This window comes from Charadrius vociferus, unplaced genomic scaffold (genome assembly GCF_000708025.1).
Source record: "Charadrius vociferus isolate BGI_N301 unplaced genomic scaffold, ASM70802v2 scaffold608, whole genome shotgun sequence".
In the NCBI taxonomy this organism is placed as follows: Eukaryota; Metazoa; Chordata; class Aves; order Charadriiformes; family Charadriidae; genus Charadrius; species Charadrius vociferus.
This window is the reverse complement of record NW_009649605.1, coordinates 516371-533445: the sequence shown is the minus strand read 5'-3', so window position 1 is coordinate 533445 and position 17075 is coordinate 516371. Positions and strand designations below refer to the sequence as shown.

Below are 17075 nucleotides of genomic sequence, written 5' to 3'. Positions count from 1 at the left end.
AAGAGTAGTGCTGTGGTTTGAGGAGACAGCTTCGTGAAAGGGTACTAAATACATTCTCTGCTTGCACACAAGTAGAGCAGGACAGGAGGCCACACTTATCTTTCTTTTGTGTGACATGAGATTATACTAAAATGTTGTGGCTGAGCTGGCAGTAGCCAACCAAGGTCACTGTTAAAGACTGACCGTGACTGGGGAGAGCTGCCCACTCAGTTTAACTGATGTTGAATTGCAGCATACGTAGCGCAATTCAGGAAACTTCCACAACTTCTCACAGAGAAAATAAACATAGGTTGTTCCTTGGGAGACTTGGAAGTAGAAAAAGTTCTGATTGAACCCAGTCATTCTGCTTTAACGCTCTGTTTCTGCATTGTTTGTCGCTGATGGAAACCAAACACGTTTCCATCCGTGTGTTAAATTACAGGCTTACAATTTCTGTGTAGAAAACACTCCAGAGCCAATAGCAGTTACAAAGGCCAACTGTGAAACAGTAGGAAACAACAACAACAAAAAATAATCAACACCATTTATTATTCACATATTGCATTACAAGTGTCTCTTCTCAAACTCAGAGTATAATTTATATTATTCATGTAGAAACTCAAATTCAACACCACATAGAAATAAAAGCTAAATACGTGTGTGACAGGGTTTCGGTGACATCCTGATCAAACGCTGAGGCTTGGGCCGACGAGAAGGCTGACGGCCCAAGCGATTAGTGCAGGAGGGACACAGCCCGGCGCTCGCTTGCCCAGTACTACCACTCTACTGGCAATTCGTTATTGCTGTAAAACACAACAGGGATGGTTCCACGGGTACCAGTTTGCAAAGGACTGGGAAACACGTCGGGAGGACTCGCGCAGCCAGGCACGACAGACTGGGTTTCGGGAGCAGTTCGAAGTGCATCTTCTCCAAACGCAGAGTGACACAGATCTCCTCTCCCTCTGACCACAAATATTTTGTTGATCTTCTGAAAGACCAATTTCCAGACAGCAATGCCTCACGGTCTGCTTTAAGAAAGACTGGATCAGACTTGGCCTTTAGTATACGCCTGTCCACTCATCACTTGCTCTCTGAGCATCTCTACACGTCCTTCTCTGAGTCTACTCCATCCTCTGCGGTGTCTCTCTTGGACAAAATTTCCAGTGTCCTACTGCGGAAGACAAGGAGGAAAGAGGAAGAGATAATACTGTTTCCATCCTGGTTTCTGACATATTTCTTGCTGCCTTAAATTTACACCTTTGGTGTTTTTTTGCCTTAAGTTCAAAGCTCCAGATACTCACCTCGGTTGGGGGTTGGCTGCCCCTGTGTCATCCGCCAGGTCGGTGCCGCGGGTCTCAGGCAGCAGGAAGCAGAGCAGCCCCACCACCACAGGGGCACTCCCGAAGATGGCCATGGGGATGGCCCGGTGGTACTGGCTCAGGAGGTGGATCAGTGGGGCCACGATCCCTGCCACCCGCGCCGACATCGAGCACAGCCCCACACCAGTTGGCCTGGGGGAGCAAGGGGCAGTGGGAGGTGCGGGCAGGGCTCAGCATCCCCTGGGCCACTGTGGGACTGAGTGTGGCCATGGGGACCCCCGGGGTCTTGCCCCACCACTGCCACCAGCCATGGTGGAGGGAAGTCCCGATGTGTGGGGAGATCTCACCTGATGACGGTGGGGAAGAGCTCTGCGGTGTAGACATAGGAGGTGGAGAAGGAGGCTGTGGCCACAAATTTGCCGATGATGGCCAGGACAGTAGTCACCACAGGCTGGTCTGAGGGAGGAGGGGAGATTGCCACTGTGACCTCCTTGGAAAAGGTTCAGTTGGGACCAAAGATCTCTGTAGAGGGATTTCTAAGGACAGCCCTTTCAAACAGACTTTCCAAGCAAATCTGGACCTAACCTATTGGAAATTATTCCCTGTGCACCCTTTCCCGCAAAATACCCTCTGGATAACTGGCAAACAGAACCCAGATTTCTCCTGTGGCCTTGGGCATTTCCTAAATCCTCAACTAGAGTGAGCCTCTGAACCACCACAGGTCTTTGGGGAGTGCTCGTTTAAAACTCCCACATCCATGAGATTGAAAGCATCGTGGAGCCCCTCTCTTTCCTTCAGCCTTACTCACTGCACTAGCACAGCAGCAGGGGCAAGAGTGTGGACTGCAGCAATGTGTAGGTAGAAACAGGTAAGGGGTGGGGAGGGATTTGCTTTTCCTGTTCATCTAAAAAAGTGAGATACGGTGGCTTTTAAAGCATCTCTTCTGCTACACTTTTCTGAGAGGAGGTGGCGGTGTCTAGTGGGTGGCAGCATGTAATGGACGCTGTCTGCCAAGGGCCAGGAACTGTGGAAGGACCAGGCACGGCTCTGAAGGAGAAGAAAGTCATGCAGAGAGAAAACCAGCATGTTGGGAGTGCCGTCCCTTGGGCTGCGACACTCGAGGCAGCTCAGCCCCTGGGAGCAAGTGTGGGTCTGCAGCCAGCTGGGCTGGGAGGATGGGGTCTGAACCAGGATGGAGCTGGCTGGGGCTCTACCCGGCTGTGCACTTGGGTTGGGAAGAGGTTGGTCACCTTCAGGGATGCCAGTGATGACAAGACACATCAAGCCAGACAGCAGCAGGAGAACGGCCTGGGTTTTCTTCCTCCCAAACCACTGCAGCAGGAAAACGCAGCAAAGTCGAGCTGGTAACTCTACCACCCCAAAGGCAAGCTGTGTCAGGTAGATGTCCAGACCAAAACTTGTCACGTTAAGGCTCAGGCCATAGTAGACAAGGCTGTCTGCAAACCTGAAATTCAAGTAAAGTGGAATAGAACATGTAACGAGATGGATTTTCCAGGTGATTATCCTCAAAAATTAGCGTGGTTAGACCATACACAACTTATTTACAGAATCACAGAATCACAGAATGGTTAGGGTTGGAAGGGACCTCTGGAGATCATCTAGTCCAACCCCCACTCCCACCAATCTCTTTTTTGCTTCTTGTCACCACCTGTGACAATATTGTGGGACGTAGTTGTATGAGATATATGGATCCTCATATGGTCAGCAACTATTAGACTGCTCCCAGAACTTCCAGAGGGGCACAAAACTACTCCAAAGCCCAGTGATTGCCAAAAGCTGGAATTGCTCCAGGCTTTCTCACAAAAGCCACAGTATCTTGAATAATCAGCTCCAGCCCATGCCCAGACAAGCTAGGTCTGGTCCACTTTGGGGAGACAGAAAGATAACAGAGGTACACATATACATAAACATGACCCCAAAAATCACATGAAGCGAATTTACAGTTCTTCTCAACCCTCAATCTGCGCTTTTCTTCACCTAGAAGTTTGGAAACAGGGGACCAGGGGATGTCTTACCAGGCACACGACATGATTAAAGTCACCTTCCGGAGGTGCTTCTTCCGAAAAATATCCAGAATACTTCCAGACTGGGTCTGGTTCTCAGGCTTCAACTTCAAAATGCAGAAAGCCAAACAGTCAAACCATGGCATAGGAAATCCTTGGCTATTTCTCTTCCCATCTGTGGTCAAAGGAAAGCCTTGGCAGGACAGGCTTGTGACCCCAAACTGCTCTGGGAGGGAGGGCAGCCCAGTGGGGCTGGGCTCCTGAATCTGCTCTGGGTGTCCACCGCACTAGTTTGGTGACCAAGAGGTTCCTCGGGATGAACATTTCCCCAGTGTAGGGACTTTGAGGTGGGCAAGGAGGTAACCCGCCTTCAGGCAGTTATGCATGGAAAACCACAAGCTAAACAGAGACCTTGTGCTCCTCCTCATCACTCCTGAAATCCTCACAGAAGAAAAGCCAGAGAAGCATTTGAGTCCTTTCCCTATCCCAAGGTGGACTCCAGAAAGCTCCAGGATGAGCCTCAGCAGAACCTGTGCCTCTTCCCTGACCCCATCCCTGTACAACGCAGCTGAAGCTGGAGTCACCCACAGTCCACCCCCAAATCATCCCCAGCGGGCATGGAAAGATGTTTATCGTACGACCTCAGCTCCAGTGGCTGCTGCAAACCTAAGTGCCGAGGAGAATCTCTGAAGACAAGAAGAAGTTCTGCATGCCGTTACAGGTACCTGCTCAAGGAGTGCTGGTGGAATGGTGCGCTTGTTGATGGACGCTGCCTTCTGAAGGACCTTCTTAGCTTCTTCTATTCTGCCTTTTGTCACCAGCCACCGAGCTGATTCTGGTAGCACCCTGCCGAGGAGAAGAAATCAGGAGATGCTGTTGTGACCTGCTGAGTTTCCCCACAGCCCACCTCCCTCCAACCATGTCCAGCATCATATGTCTAAATACCTCCTCAGGTCAGGTTTCCAGGCCTACATTTAGTCCCCAGAGGCTGCATTTGAAGATGTGAAGCAAAGCCTCTGCTTCTTTCAGGGGTCCAGTGCCCCAGGAAGATGTGCTCACCTCTGCAGAAGTCCTTCCCGCATCTGCACTCCAATGGGAAAGACACGGCCTGCTCCTGAGCTGCTGCCTCCTCACTGCCACCCCTCACACCCACTGCTGTGATGTTTTCAAGAACCTCTGCCCTTCTCCTACTTACCAGATGTAGAAGAAAAGGGCAAATATAGGAGCAGATCCCGCAATCTCCAGCAGCCTCCAGTTGCGAATGCCATAACTCAAGCCAGCCAAAATAATCTGTCCGATGGCAACAAAGCAGTGAGTTACCAGCACTGCCTTTGACCGGTAGGAGACACCAACCCATTCTGTACCTGAGAAGAAAAATTAAAGTTCAGGGACACCCTTTCCTGAAGGTACAGGACCATCTTTTATTATTACATCTTGTGAGGCCACATCTGTCTGCCTCAGGGCAAGGGTATCCTACTCACCCAACGCCAAGGCAGTAATCAGAATTCCTGACACAGAAGCCCCCACGACACACCTGAAGGCCATGTAGATGTAGAAATGGGGTACAAATGCAATTGCTACACCAAACAAACCTTGGAGGAGGAGGGATATCAGAAAGATTGGCCGACGGCCTATCCTGTGGAGAAAGAGGGAAGACACAGTTGGTACCTGGAGAGACCCCATGGAGATGAGGAAGAGCCCAGATGGAAGACACAGTGATTTGGGAACCATTCACACCAGAGCAGATTTGACACCCATGTGAACAAAGCTCCTCTATACACCCCAGGAAGTAACCAGCAAGAAAAACAGCATCTCCACTTTTGACCCATTGTGGTGCTAGCAAAGGCAAAAGGAGATGCTGCTAAAGGATTCAGCCCTTGAAGGGCCCCCATGTCCCCTCTCTTGAGAGCAGTGAGGATCAGACTGAAATGGACGGTGGTGCTGGGGTCCTCAGTGAGACACTCAGTACACATGCTGTACCCTTCTGCCTTCCACGTCCCCTGTGTGGCCGTGTCCTCTAGGGAGCTGAGGACTTCGGTCCATGTGACCATGAGCTGAGTAGAGGCATGGGAAGGAGGTGCACATGGTCTGGCTAACACAGCTGAAGGTGGGTCCAACTCTGTGCCCAAATGTAGGTTTTTGGAGTTCCTGGAGACACCCTTAGGTAGCTGAGAGACCCTTAGGTATCTGAGACACCAGTTAGGGCTGGACCTGTGACTCCTGAAGGACCCCCCCCATGACGTTGTATCTGCTTCTCTCTCTTTCCAATGCTCAGACATCTACAGATATGTCAGGTGGCCCCAGATGCCCTTGCTCTGTCAAGGGGATCAAGTCCTGCAGAGGCAGTATTTCATGCTCAGTGCATGGACATCCTGAACTCTCAGCCAGGCTGTTCCTGGGTGCTGGATGATAACTCTGGGAAGGTGGCTGAGTTTCCTCACCTGTCACTTAGTGGTCCAAAGATCATGGCTCCTAGGAGGAGCCCCACCATGTAGACGGACTGGGAGATGTCGTTCAGGTCCTTCTTGTCACACACCAGGTCAAACTGGAGGAAGGAAATTCTTGACAGACCCCAGCTGCTTTTTGAGGGTGGACAGCCCTTTTGGGCCATGGTGAACCCAGGAGTCAGGTGTCCAAGCTCTTGCTCCAGCCCCTGGCAGGAGAGCTCTCACCCCCAAGGACACAAGCCTCCATGGTGTGCACGTAGGCCACAAGTCATGGATGGGACAGGCTATATGAGATGCTCAGCCTGCCTCTTCATCATGGTGCACATCTCCCAAGCTCTGGGACCTGCAAGACACCCCTCCAGCCCAGGCATGCCCAAGGGACTCTCCCGATTGGGAAGTTCTACTAATAGTGGGACCTTGGGATAAGAGTCCCAGCAGCTTGCTTCTCCAGGTGCAGAGGTGTGACAAAGTGGAAGGAAGAGCAGGAGGGCAGCAGAGCTTTCCTCTGGTAAAGGAGGACTGCTGAAGGAGTGGGAAGGGATGCAGCATCTGCTGAGGAGCCTCCAGAGAAGTTATCTGTGAAATGGACACAGTGTTCCAGAGACCCCAAGGAGCCTTTGCAAATGCCAGGGGCTGAAATCTCTCCTCTGGTTTCAGCTCAGAGGAAGGTACCTGTGAGAAAGTTCTGGAGCTAGGAGTGAGGAAAGAGGGAGGGAGAGAGGAATGAGGGAATGATGAAGGAATGTGAGAGAGGAACAGAGGTCCAGGGAGGAAGAAGTTGGGGATGCTGACAGACAGACCCTTTGCTCAACTGCATGGCCCATGGGTCTGCTGCAGCCCTGAAGCTCTCTGGAGGCCCCAGAGATATCTCTGACAAGCCCTTGGAAGGTGAACATCTTTCACAGAGAAGGTGATGTGAGGAGAACCAGGCTGAAGACTAAGGGAAACTGTGGCAGGGAAACCCAAAAGATCTCTCCAGGCAAGATGCATCATGGATTCAAGGGGATACTGGAAAGGGGAGAGATGATGGGCAAAGCATGTTCTGGACTCACATTTCCACTGCCTCTGCCTGCGGTTCCCCTGGGCATCTACATTATCGTCTTCCTGAACACAGCCTCCCAGGGATTACAGCTGCGATCTGTGTGATCGAGCCAATCTGTGTGATTTACACCCAGTGCATGGTGTAAATCTCAGCCTGACTGCACCACATCTGGCATTGGCTTATCAAACTACAGGACAGGACATGCCTATTCCTTCCCTTCCACATCCCCGGCATGTCAAAAGGTGATTACAGACCTCAGTCAGCAGGGAAGGCGGTTGTGCTGAGGGGTACACCCAGCCACTGCTGCATTTCTCCGTGGCATTCAGGCCATACGCCATGATGGAGTCGAGGTCCCAGTCCACCGGTGAGTACATGAAGCACTGCTCGTACTCCCCGTCTGCGTCCCGGGGCAGGGTGAGGTTCAGCTGCTCTTCCTCGGTCAGATTGGGGCCGATGGCACGGATCCAGCTGGTGTTGCAGTGATGTGGCACATCCACAACCATGAACACTTGGCCAATCATTTGGAAAGGATTAAGAAGCAGTGGGAGGGAGAGGAGAAGTACCAGCAATTTCTGATACAGCCCGAACTCCCCAAGAGCACTTATAAAATCTCCAAACTCAGTCATGATGACTACCTCAGTGGCCAGGCTGCACTAGGACACCTTGCTTAAATAGGCAAATATTAATGTTTAAACTATGTGAGCACTAAACCCCTAATCAGGTGTGATAAAATGAACACTGGTATCGGCACATTTATCCGTTATGATGATATACTGCAGTCCTCCAGGGTGTACTTTGTCACCAGCCATTCCCTCCCTGTTCTCGGGGCCAGAACAAAGGTGCCAGAGCATTGCCAGTCTTGGGGGCAGCGTGGGGACAGTTTCTCTTGTCCCAGCCCAGAGTGTTTCCCCAGGCCTCTTGAAGGCAACTCTTCTGCAGTGCAAGGTTTTTGTCTGAGACGTGTCTCTGCAAATGAGGGCTAATTTTCCTAAGTGTGGTGAATAAAACATAGTAAATCTGCTGCTCTCATTAATGGCTTAATGGATATATAGCCCATCCTGGAGACTGTAGGAAAGAGAAGCAGAAAAGCATTTCTCCTCTGGACCAGGAAATATGGCTGGTAGTCAAGTAAACTTGTTCTTGACAGCTGTGTCCTAAGCTGTCAGTTTTCATTTGCCCCATATAGAAACCCTGGTTAGTCATAAAACTAGATCTAAACTCCTATGTCTGGGGGAGAATCCTAAAATAGATTTGGCTTAGAGAGTACCCTTAAGAAAAACATAGCACTTTATGCACACAGACATACCAAGCACACAGGATTTGGGGATAAGAAATGACACCAGCTTGGATTTAACCGAGGTTGTGATGTCACTTGAAAAGCAGATTGACCTGATTTCTGCTGCAGGTCTGAACTGCTTCCTGGAGAGGCTCCCTGAGTGGTTTGTATCTTTATTCCTGGAAACTGGAAAGCCGGATTGCCCTCTGTGTATGGAATTCAGTGTGAAATTTGGCAAAGGTCTCCTGGCTGCTTTCACTGGAGCAATAAGGACAGGTCACTACACACTGACCTACTCACTGCATGTCTCTTCTCAAATTCTTTGTCATTCACTCTCAACCCAGATAGTACATCTGAGCCTCCGGCAAAGTTGCGGAAGGATCACACAAGTCTGGGTTGGTGTTTCGTGAGTGGCTATGGCACTGGCGTGCTCATGGAAATGGGAAGAGGGGTAGAAGATAGGATCTTAAAACATCACCCTCTAAGCTGGAGTGGGAGAGAGAGGTCATACTGGTTAATGCTATTGGGATTAAAGGAAGAGAGAAGTAAATGTTACTTAGAGTTGTGTAAATTCGCGCCATGTATCATGTGCACACACCACACAGCCAAACACATCACGGGCCTCTGGATCCACATCCTTGGATGAGAGGACTTGCTACTATTCAGACAATTGCCTTGAACAGAAGGTTGAGCTAAGAAACCTCCAGAAGTTCTTTTTTACCCTAAATCCATCTCTGGTCTTGTCGTGGGATGATCTGGCCAAGGAGATCTGCTGTGGCAGAGGCATTTTAACCCTGTCCTGCTGCAGTGGGAGGAGGTACCTTTTCCATTAGTGTGCAACAAGCTGAAGTCTTCAAGCTTTCCCTGTTGTGTGTGGCTTATGGTCTTCCCTCCCGCTCCTCAGCCACCAGCATCTCCTAACTACAAAAACTCCTTTGGGGTGACTCAGACATGACTGCAGTCTCATGCGCTAATGCAAATGTGACTTCTTGATGCTGTTCATCACCAGACAGGCTCTTCTGAAGCCCTGGGAGAACTTCAGTACCCCGTTGTAAACTCTGTCACCCTAAACTGACACTTCTTATAGAAAGACATTGTTCTTATGACTTCATCATTTGGGCCTGAATGTGTCAGTCCTACATGGTGGGGATCTCTCAGGGGCAAAGGTTGGGTCAGTTGTGACAACCTCTGTTTCCTGGACTCCCACTGCTAGGGTTTCTGTGGTTACTTCTCTCTGACCAACAGTTTTGCCCAGGTGGATCACTGACGCTTTCAAAGCCTCTTGAAAATTGAAAAGCCTCTGTCAGAGGGCATGAGAAGTCACAGAATCATAGAATCGTAGAATCATAGAATGGTTTAGGTTGGAAAGGACCTTGAAGATCACCAAGTTCCAACCTCCCTGCCATGGGCAGGGACGCCTCCGACTAGACCAGGTTGACCAAGTCAACAGGTCTCAGGGAAGATCTGGCATGGACATCTGGAAAGCCTGTACATCTATGTACAAATGTCAAGGACTAAGGGAAAGGGAGAGGGTGCATCAAAGAGAGTAGTTCAGAAAAAGAGACCGTTGCCTGGGGAGGAAGGCTGGTGAGGACAGTAAGGCATTGACACACTAATTCATGGTCTTGGCTTTTCTCTTACACAGCTCTAGACATCAGGAGTGACTGTGATTGGAGACCCATTTGGACACCTATATGTTGGGGTGAATTGCGGCCGGAATGGATTCATACCCACCAGCTGCGGCCCTCCTGAATTATCCTTAGTGCTGTCAGGGAGAGGTCAGGTTTACAGGTGTCGTGTTAGTGACAACTTGGTCTGGGGTGTCAATCAGAGTGTCTTTAGCACGGGTAACTGGCCACCCCCTTCCCACTGGCTTCCGTGAAAGGTGCTTAATCCCTGCAAGCCTTTAGGTCTCATTTCTCCATCTCTAAACACAGCTTGACTAGGTTTCAGGCAAGGCCGTGAGATGGCAGCACCTCTGTCCCAAGTCTCTTGTGCCATCCCAAGATGAGACCGACTTCAGCATTGAACGAGTCATGTCACTTTCAAGGACATCTCTCTTTTCCCTCATTCATGTTGGCTGAGCAGTGCCCGTGCACAGAGCACTGACACACTGCTTTGCAGCAGATGCAGTCAGTAAGCAGCTTTATTCCTCCAGCAGATCTGACAGAGTCAGGGTTATTTCAGCACTGGTGAGGCAGGGAGAGTTTTTTAAATTTTATTTTAAAAATTAATTATTTTAACATCTTCATAATTTATTTTCTTTTTTTTTTTTTTTTTTTTACAGACAGCTGATTAAAACAGGTGAAGTGATAAGTTCCACGATCCTTTCCATAATACATGTGTTCTTGCTTTGACCCTCTGAGGTTTCTGGTGAGCTTGTTTATCATAATTGTTAACTCCTATAACATTTATGTTATGGCAGCAAAGGCCAGTCAGTGAGGGTCAGAGTGCAACCACACAGGGAGAGCAGATATAGGAATGTCCTCATGCCCCAAGACTTCGGGAGACCTGGGTTTCCTTTCTGCCTCTGCCCTTCTGACCACCTGACCTTGGCAAGGTAATTTCACTTATCTTTGCTCATCATCGTACAACGAGGCTAATGATAGCGACCTCCTAATGTGAAGCAATTTTGCAGTCTACCAAAGGAAAAATATAATGAGGGGAGTGAGATATCATTATTAGTAAGTGTAGGCAAACCATATGGTGAAAAGGTATATGATGTTTTGGGTTGGGTTCATCTCTGGATGTCTAAATGCAGTCATCTATATGTGAAGTAGATAACTAATGTTGCACTGTAGTTAGTGGAGACTGATCTGCACAGTTAATAGAGTCCAGAGAGCTGTTAGCTTTTCGAATGCTGTTGTCTCTTTTAGGGTGGGCTGAGTCACTTCCCAGACTGCACTGACTGTGCTTCCTAATTCTCCGTTGACCCTGATATGGGCTTAAAGAACTGGTTGACATTGGAATGCTGATCTTGCAGACACCTAAACCTAATTCGGAGACAAATCTTCACCCTGGCACCCTCAGCTTTGCCTTTGCCCATTGCATTTTACTTGTGCACTTGTGGCCAAGGGTTTGGTTCCTTCCTGATAACGGCATTCTCTTCTCATTGGAGTTTCTAGCTCTTGATCAGCTTGTTGCTCATGGCTGGTTGCTGACTGTGTCTCTTCAGAGGTCTCTCTCCCTTCTGCCATGCAGACAGTGGCCATGCAGACATCCTCTGAGGGACCTTGGCAGTACATTGTGCAGAAGATCCCCTCCAGGTGCACAGAGTGGTGTAGTGGTTGGTCTCTCCTTGGAGGTGCCTCACATCAAAGCCAGTTCTTACAATGTTCTTTTTTGGGAACCGAGCACTGACCCACTATGACCAGGACAGAGATCTTAAATTTAGCTCCTTAAGCCATTAATAAATCAACCTATGCACAACTGAATTTGTCTCGTGCCAAAGGAGTGGGTGATTTCTAAATGGATTTCATGAATCAATGTTTGTCCTGTATCAGCTAACTTGTGCTGTGGGGGTGGGTGCTTCTTTAATCTTCTTTTTTTAAACTATATAAAGAACTCCTGGTCTAAAAGGCCATCGTTTAACACATTAAGGTCTTCAGAGGAGAGACTTTCATAAGCTTCTTCAAGTCTTGACGTTTTTCTGCTCCTGTTCATTTTTTCAGGAGCCTCCTGGCCCATTTTGGCTGAATCAGTATTGAAAGGATCAAAACCATCCTGATTAAGGGCTTCAGAAGCGTGGATGGTGAACATGTACATTGGGGGAAAATTATCTTCCTCTGTAGAGAGACACTTGTTTGTTGAGCCTTCAGCACTGAGACCCAACCCAGATGTATCTTCTGCAGCCTTTGGAGCCTGGTACTGTGGATCTAACTGCTGCAGCAGTGCACAGCTCTGATTCCCTTCCAGGTCTCTAGTAATAATCTCATCTTGTCCAGCAAGAAGTGAGAGGCTGGAGGTGTCCCACAGCACTAGTGGGGCATCTGTTTTTGCTGGGATTTCCTGGGGCAATTCTGAAGGCTTTGGATCAAAGCAAGGTGGAGTTTCTGCCTCTGAATTTTGCAAGTCTGAATTTGGGATTTTACTTGCTGTGATGGGAAAATCTTGTCCTCCAGAAAAGAACAAATTATTGTCCTCTGGAAAATCCATGTTGTCTAACTGAAGCTCAGCCTGCTTGGGTAACTTTTCTGAATTGCCTGGTGAAAAAAATATCCCAGGCTCTATCACTGTGTCCTGGACATCCAAACTCAATAGGTTCTGAATTTCTAGTAGATGAGCATCATGATGATTTCCTTCCCTGATGAGATTTTTGCTGTTATCAGCTGCAGGCCTAAGTTCTGGAGGAGGATGCAGAGGGTTTGTTCCACCCTCTGAGGTTACTGCAGCTTCTTTATGATTTTTCTGTGCCGGTGTGAGAGAGGGCCAACAGATGTCCTGTTGCTGCTGAACCTGACTATTTAAAGCCAGTTGGTCATGAATGTCAAGTTCAGTTCTCTCATGTTCATCCTCCCATGAAATGTTTGCACCAGGACCTAACAATAGGACATCAGTCTCCTTGCCCTCAGTAGAGTCTGAGCAGCTTCCAGAGCTCTTCTGGATATATTCAGGGGTGACCTCTGTCTTCCCTGGCTGTGGCAGCTGATTGTTCTTGGAGGCTTTTTGTTTTGCTTGGCTGGAGGCCCTGAGGAGGCCCTGGGGCTTTTCCTGCCTGTCTTCAATATTTGTTTGTTTTGAGGATCTTGCAGGATTTTCTGATTGACTCTGCTTCTTCTCTGAGGAATAACCAAATAAAGTGACAAGGGCTGACTGGGGCTTAGTGGGTTTCCTTTGGGTTGTTTCCTTCTTGAAAGTGACGGCTTTTTCTTCAGAACCAAGAAGAGTAGTGAAGGGGTTTTTCCCAAGCCTGAAGCCTTTACTCGGTGTCTCTCTGCAGGCTTGACTGCTTCTGATCTCTTTGCTCTGGGCATCAGGCCTTGATGTAGGCACAGTGCTTTCCCCTGGGAGTTTCAGATCCACTTTTTCTTCTCCCACTGGATGACTTTCAGATTTGTCCAGGGATGTCTTCAGTTTGGAAGAGTCTAATGACTTGGCTGATTGCTCAGAAATGTGGAAGATGTTTCCACTAAGAACTTCTCTGGGATCCTTCAACTTGGAGTTGTTGACTTTATCATGTGAGGGCAAAATGGCGTGGGTTCCTTTTGGACATGTGTCTACTGATACTGGAAAATCCTTGCCAGGTGATTTTACATCATGTCTCAAAATATCCTCATGAGGGTTATTTATCAGTGGGTCACATGTGGTCTGACGTTCTGTTTCTTGTGGGCAGGACACACTATGGTCACCTCTCATCTCTGGAAAACTAGGTGAAGAGACTTTTCTCTTTTCTTCTTTGTTTTCCTGAGATGTTTGCTCAGGACTGGGTTCTTCCAGAAATCCTGATGTACTTATAAGTTTTGCTTCTTCTGTCTTCTCAAATTCTTCCTCGTTGCTCTCAATCCCAGGTAAATCACTTATGCTGGATGGCTGCATATTTTCCCCCGAAGTTACAGGTATCTGTTTCCCAGGGAACTCCTTGGTGTTTCCCTTTGATTTCTCATTTACCAGCTCAGCCATCTCGGGTGATGTGCTCAGCCCTTCTGGCTCCAGGGAGCCAGAAGCTACGTAAGGAGTCCCTGACACACCAGAGACACAGGGGGTTCCGTGTTCAGCTTCACATTCAGGGGGATCAACACCCTTAGCTCCATGTTTTAGTTCCATACCTGTGGTGTTTCTGGTTTTGGGCTCTCCTGTCCCACAGACGGGCTGTGGGCTGTTCATTCTTTCTCCAACGTGATGCTTTTCTCCTGGGGTAGCTGGGGTGGCTATGGTCAGTTCAGGCTTGCCACATGTTATTGCAGGAATTGTGCCTCCTTCACTGGATGTGTTTAGAGACTCACAGACATCGTTTTCCTTCAGTGGGAGCTCTGCAGCAGAGAGGATGCAGTCCCTTGTGCGCCCCAAGTACATCCAGTTGGTGGGTTTAGTGCTTTGACGTGTGGTGTGGTGGGCAGCAAGAGAGCCACGAGGCAGGGGGTTCACAGGCTCCAGGACTAGAGGGGAGGAGGCAGAGGCAGGTCCTCTCTTCCACTGGGCTTTGCCCTGCTGGATCGCAGCCACTCGTTGGGACACCTTGCCCCCTCGCTTCCCTTCAGGCAGGTCCACATCACCAATCTTTTCACTGCCTCTCTGTTCTCTGTTCTTGGACCAGGAACACGCTTTCTCTCTTTCCTTAGTATAGGTGACACCATGTAAGAAGCTTCCCTTCTCTGCTGCTGCGTCCACTGCTGATTTTCCCTCCTGACCCCTGAGCATCATCCTGCCCACCCCAGTACCCTCAGCCTGATGGGTTTGCAGGCTTGGTGTGGGCTTTTCCCAGGAACGTGCTCCCTTTCCAGCTTTTCCGTCTACAGCCAACAAGGCTGTTCCTGAAGGTGGCCAGCCTGTTTTGAGCTTGTTACCTAAGAGGACAGACCTGCTGTTCAGCTCTTGCCTGTGCTCAGCCGGCCGCAAGCTGCACCGTGCATTGAAGGATGTGGGTTTCTCTCTTGTTTCAGTCTCTTTTTTGGCACTGTTGTACCAGTCCTGGGACTGTTGTCCTCTGCCTACCATTGCCACTCGCTGAACCTGATGGTCTCTTAGCCAGTGCTCCAGCCTTTCTGCCTCACTTCTGCTTTTAGCTCCAGCCATCTGCTTGTAGTGGACTTGGCAGTAGAACACCCCATGGAGGGCAGCATAGTTTTGCAAGCTGGAAAACACACATTGGCATAGTTGTTAGAGGCTGTGTGGGAGGGAAGGATTAACAGTAGCACTGATGGACAGGTTTTCAGCAAAATTGTTTTTCAGTGGAAACTGTTGGGGAAGGGAAGGAGATTGAAGAATGAAACCTTTCAAAAGCAGTGTCTGTTTTCTGAGGTTATGTTTGATTTTTCTTTCAAAACCTGAAACATGAAAAATTAAACATTTCCTTGCAATACCTCTGGGAGCTGTGGTCCAGGTTATGTGTAATTCCTTTCTCATTTACTGGCCAGGCTTCACACCAGTACTTCATCTCTCCCCCTGTATGCATAGCATGGACTATATGCGTAAAACTGTGCAGGGCTCCCATAAGCCCAACAACTGCACGATGGGAGAATGTGTCTGTACAACCAGGGGGCCAAGAGGATGGCAAGCAGCCTCGCAGAAAAGGACTATGGTGTCTTGGTGACTGACAAGCTGAAAACAAGCCAGCAGTGTGCCCTTGTGACAGAGGAGCCAACTACATCCTAGGCTGCACTAGCAAGAGCCCAGCCAGCTGGTCAGGGGAAGTGGCTGTTCCTCTGCATTTGACTCTTGTATGACCACATGTGGAGTACTTTGTCCAGTTTGGGCTTCCTCAGTGCAAGGAAGCCATTGACATACTGGAAGGAGTCCAGCAAAGGGCCACCAAGGTGGCCAAGGGCCTGAAACATGTCATCCGAGGAGAGGCTGAGAGCGGGGTTAGCTGGGTCTTATATGGAGAAGGTTAAGAGGGAGGAACTCATTGCTGTGACTGTCTATGTTATGGAACAGGGTAGAGAAGACAGGACCGGTGTGATCTTGGAGGTGGACAGTGACAGGATGTAAGGCAATGGGAACAAGTTGTAACATGGGAAATTGTGATGAGATATAAGAAAAAAAGTTTGCACTGGTGGTCAAATGTTGAAAGAGGGGGCCCACCTGAGAGGCCATGGAATCTCCATCCTTGGAGCCATTCACACCTCTCCTGGACATGGTTCTGAACTACCTGTCCTCCTTGGACCCTCAGGAGTCTGGGTGGAGACTTTCAGAGGCATGTTCCAACCTACCCGATTCCATGAACACGTGAGGCACCCAAACGACTCCTCCAATTAAATTCCATATCAGCATTCCCAAACTATAAATATTTCTTGCATTTTCAGCTCATCCTTGCACCACCATGCAGACTCCTGATCCACAGGCGCCTACAAGCTTGAGGTGAATAGTCTTCAGACTCTAGTGATGGAGAGGTGGATTGTGTCAGGGAAACTGTCTGCCCTTTCTCATTTCCTGAAGCCTGCCCTGTTGGAATTACCCTTGGACCATTGTGATGGAAACTAGTTGGACATTCCTTACAAATAAGTGCACTTGGGTCCTACCACTCACCTCAGCTTCCTCCCGCAGACCTGGCAGCAGAAACATGAGCAGTGCACACAGATGTTGTCAGTGACCACGCGCTCCATGGAGTAGACAGGTTGCAGGCATGAGGTACACACTTCTTTCAACATAGGCTGAAGAAGAAGGAGAAACTGAAGTTAAATAACTCTGAATCATGACCACTTGGAAATGCATCCACAAGCTAATTTGTTGAATCTTCTGCTTGCGCTGGGTTTTCTTGCTGATATTCTTTTGCCAATCTGTTGTGAGAGTTCAGGTCCATGTCTGATTCAATTTACTTGTCGTCTTGGATAGGTCAGCATTAATTTTCAGTCCGGACAGAAAGATGAGACACCCTCAGACCCCAGATGAGAGAAATTGTTCCTTTGCTCGAGAGCAAATGATTCACTCAGCTGAATCATTTAAAATCCTTCAGTGAGGTAAGAAACTTTGTTCAGAGGCTCTGACTCAAAAAGTCTGGCTGGGCAGCTCCTGAGATCACCGATATCATATGGCTGCTCACACAGACCACATAGTCCATAAGCCCAAAAAGGCAGCACATCTCAATGTTAAAGCTCCCACATCTCCAGTATGTTTACTCTGTGGACTGTATTTTATGCCAAGACCTGAGTCCTCAAACACCACTTTATGTGAAGAGTCCAGGGAATCTCCCTGGAAAGCACTGCCAACAGCAGCTATTTTATTAGTGGGGAGAGAAAGGGAATAAGGTAGCTTGGACATCGGCCTAGCTGCAGAAATGGCTCCAGGTTGTCTGCATGGTCAAGTAAGCCAGAGGATGCTGGTGGCAATGTG

At 48.9% G+C, this 17075-nt stretch overlaps 1 protein-coding gene across 1 annotated transcript; it reads right to left on the bottom strand.

Moving 5' to 3' along the window:
* Nucleotides 1-1080: 1080 nt before the first annotated feature.
* Nucleotides 1081-7437, bottom strand: LOC104291267 (solute carrier family 22 member 13-like). The gene is made up of 10 exons (XM_009890477.1): nucleotides 7066-7437; nucleotides 5764-5867; nucleotides 4804-4958; nucleotides 4518-4686; nucleotides 4048-4168; nucleotides 3335-3429; nucleotides 2549-2763; nucleotides 1646-1754; nucleotides 1281-1490; nucleotides 1081-1150 (listed from the first exon to the last, which is right to left on the bottom strand). The coding sequence occupies exons 1-10, from the start codon at nucleotides 7435-7437 to the stop codon at nucleotides 1081-1083; spliced, it is 1620 nt and encodes a 539-aa protein (XP_009888779.1).
* Nucleotides 7438-17075: the final 9638 nt, after the last annotated feature.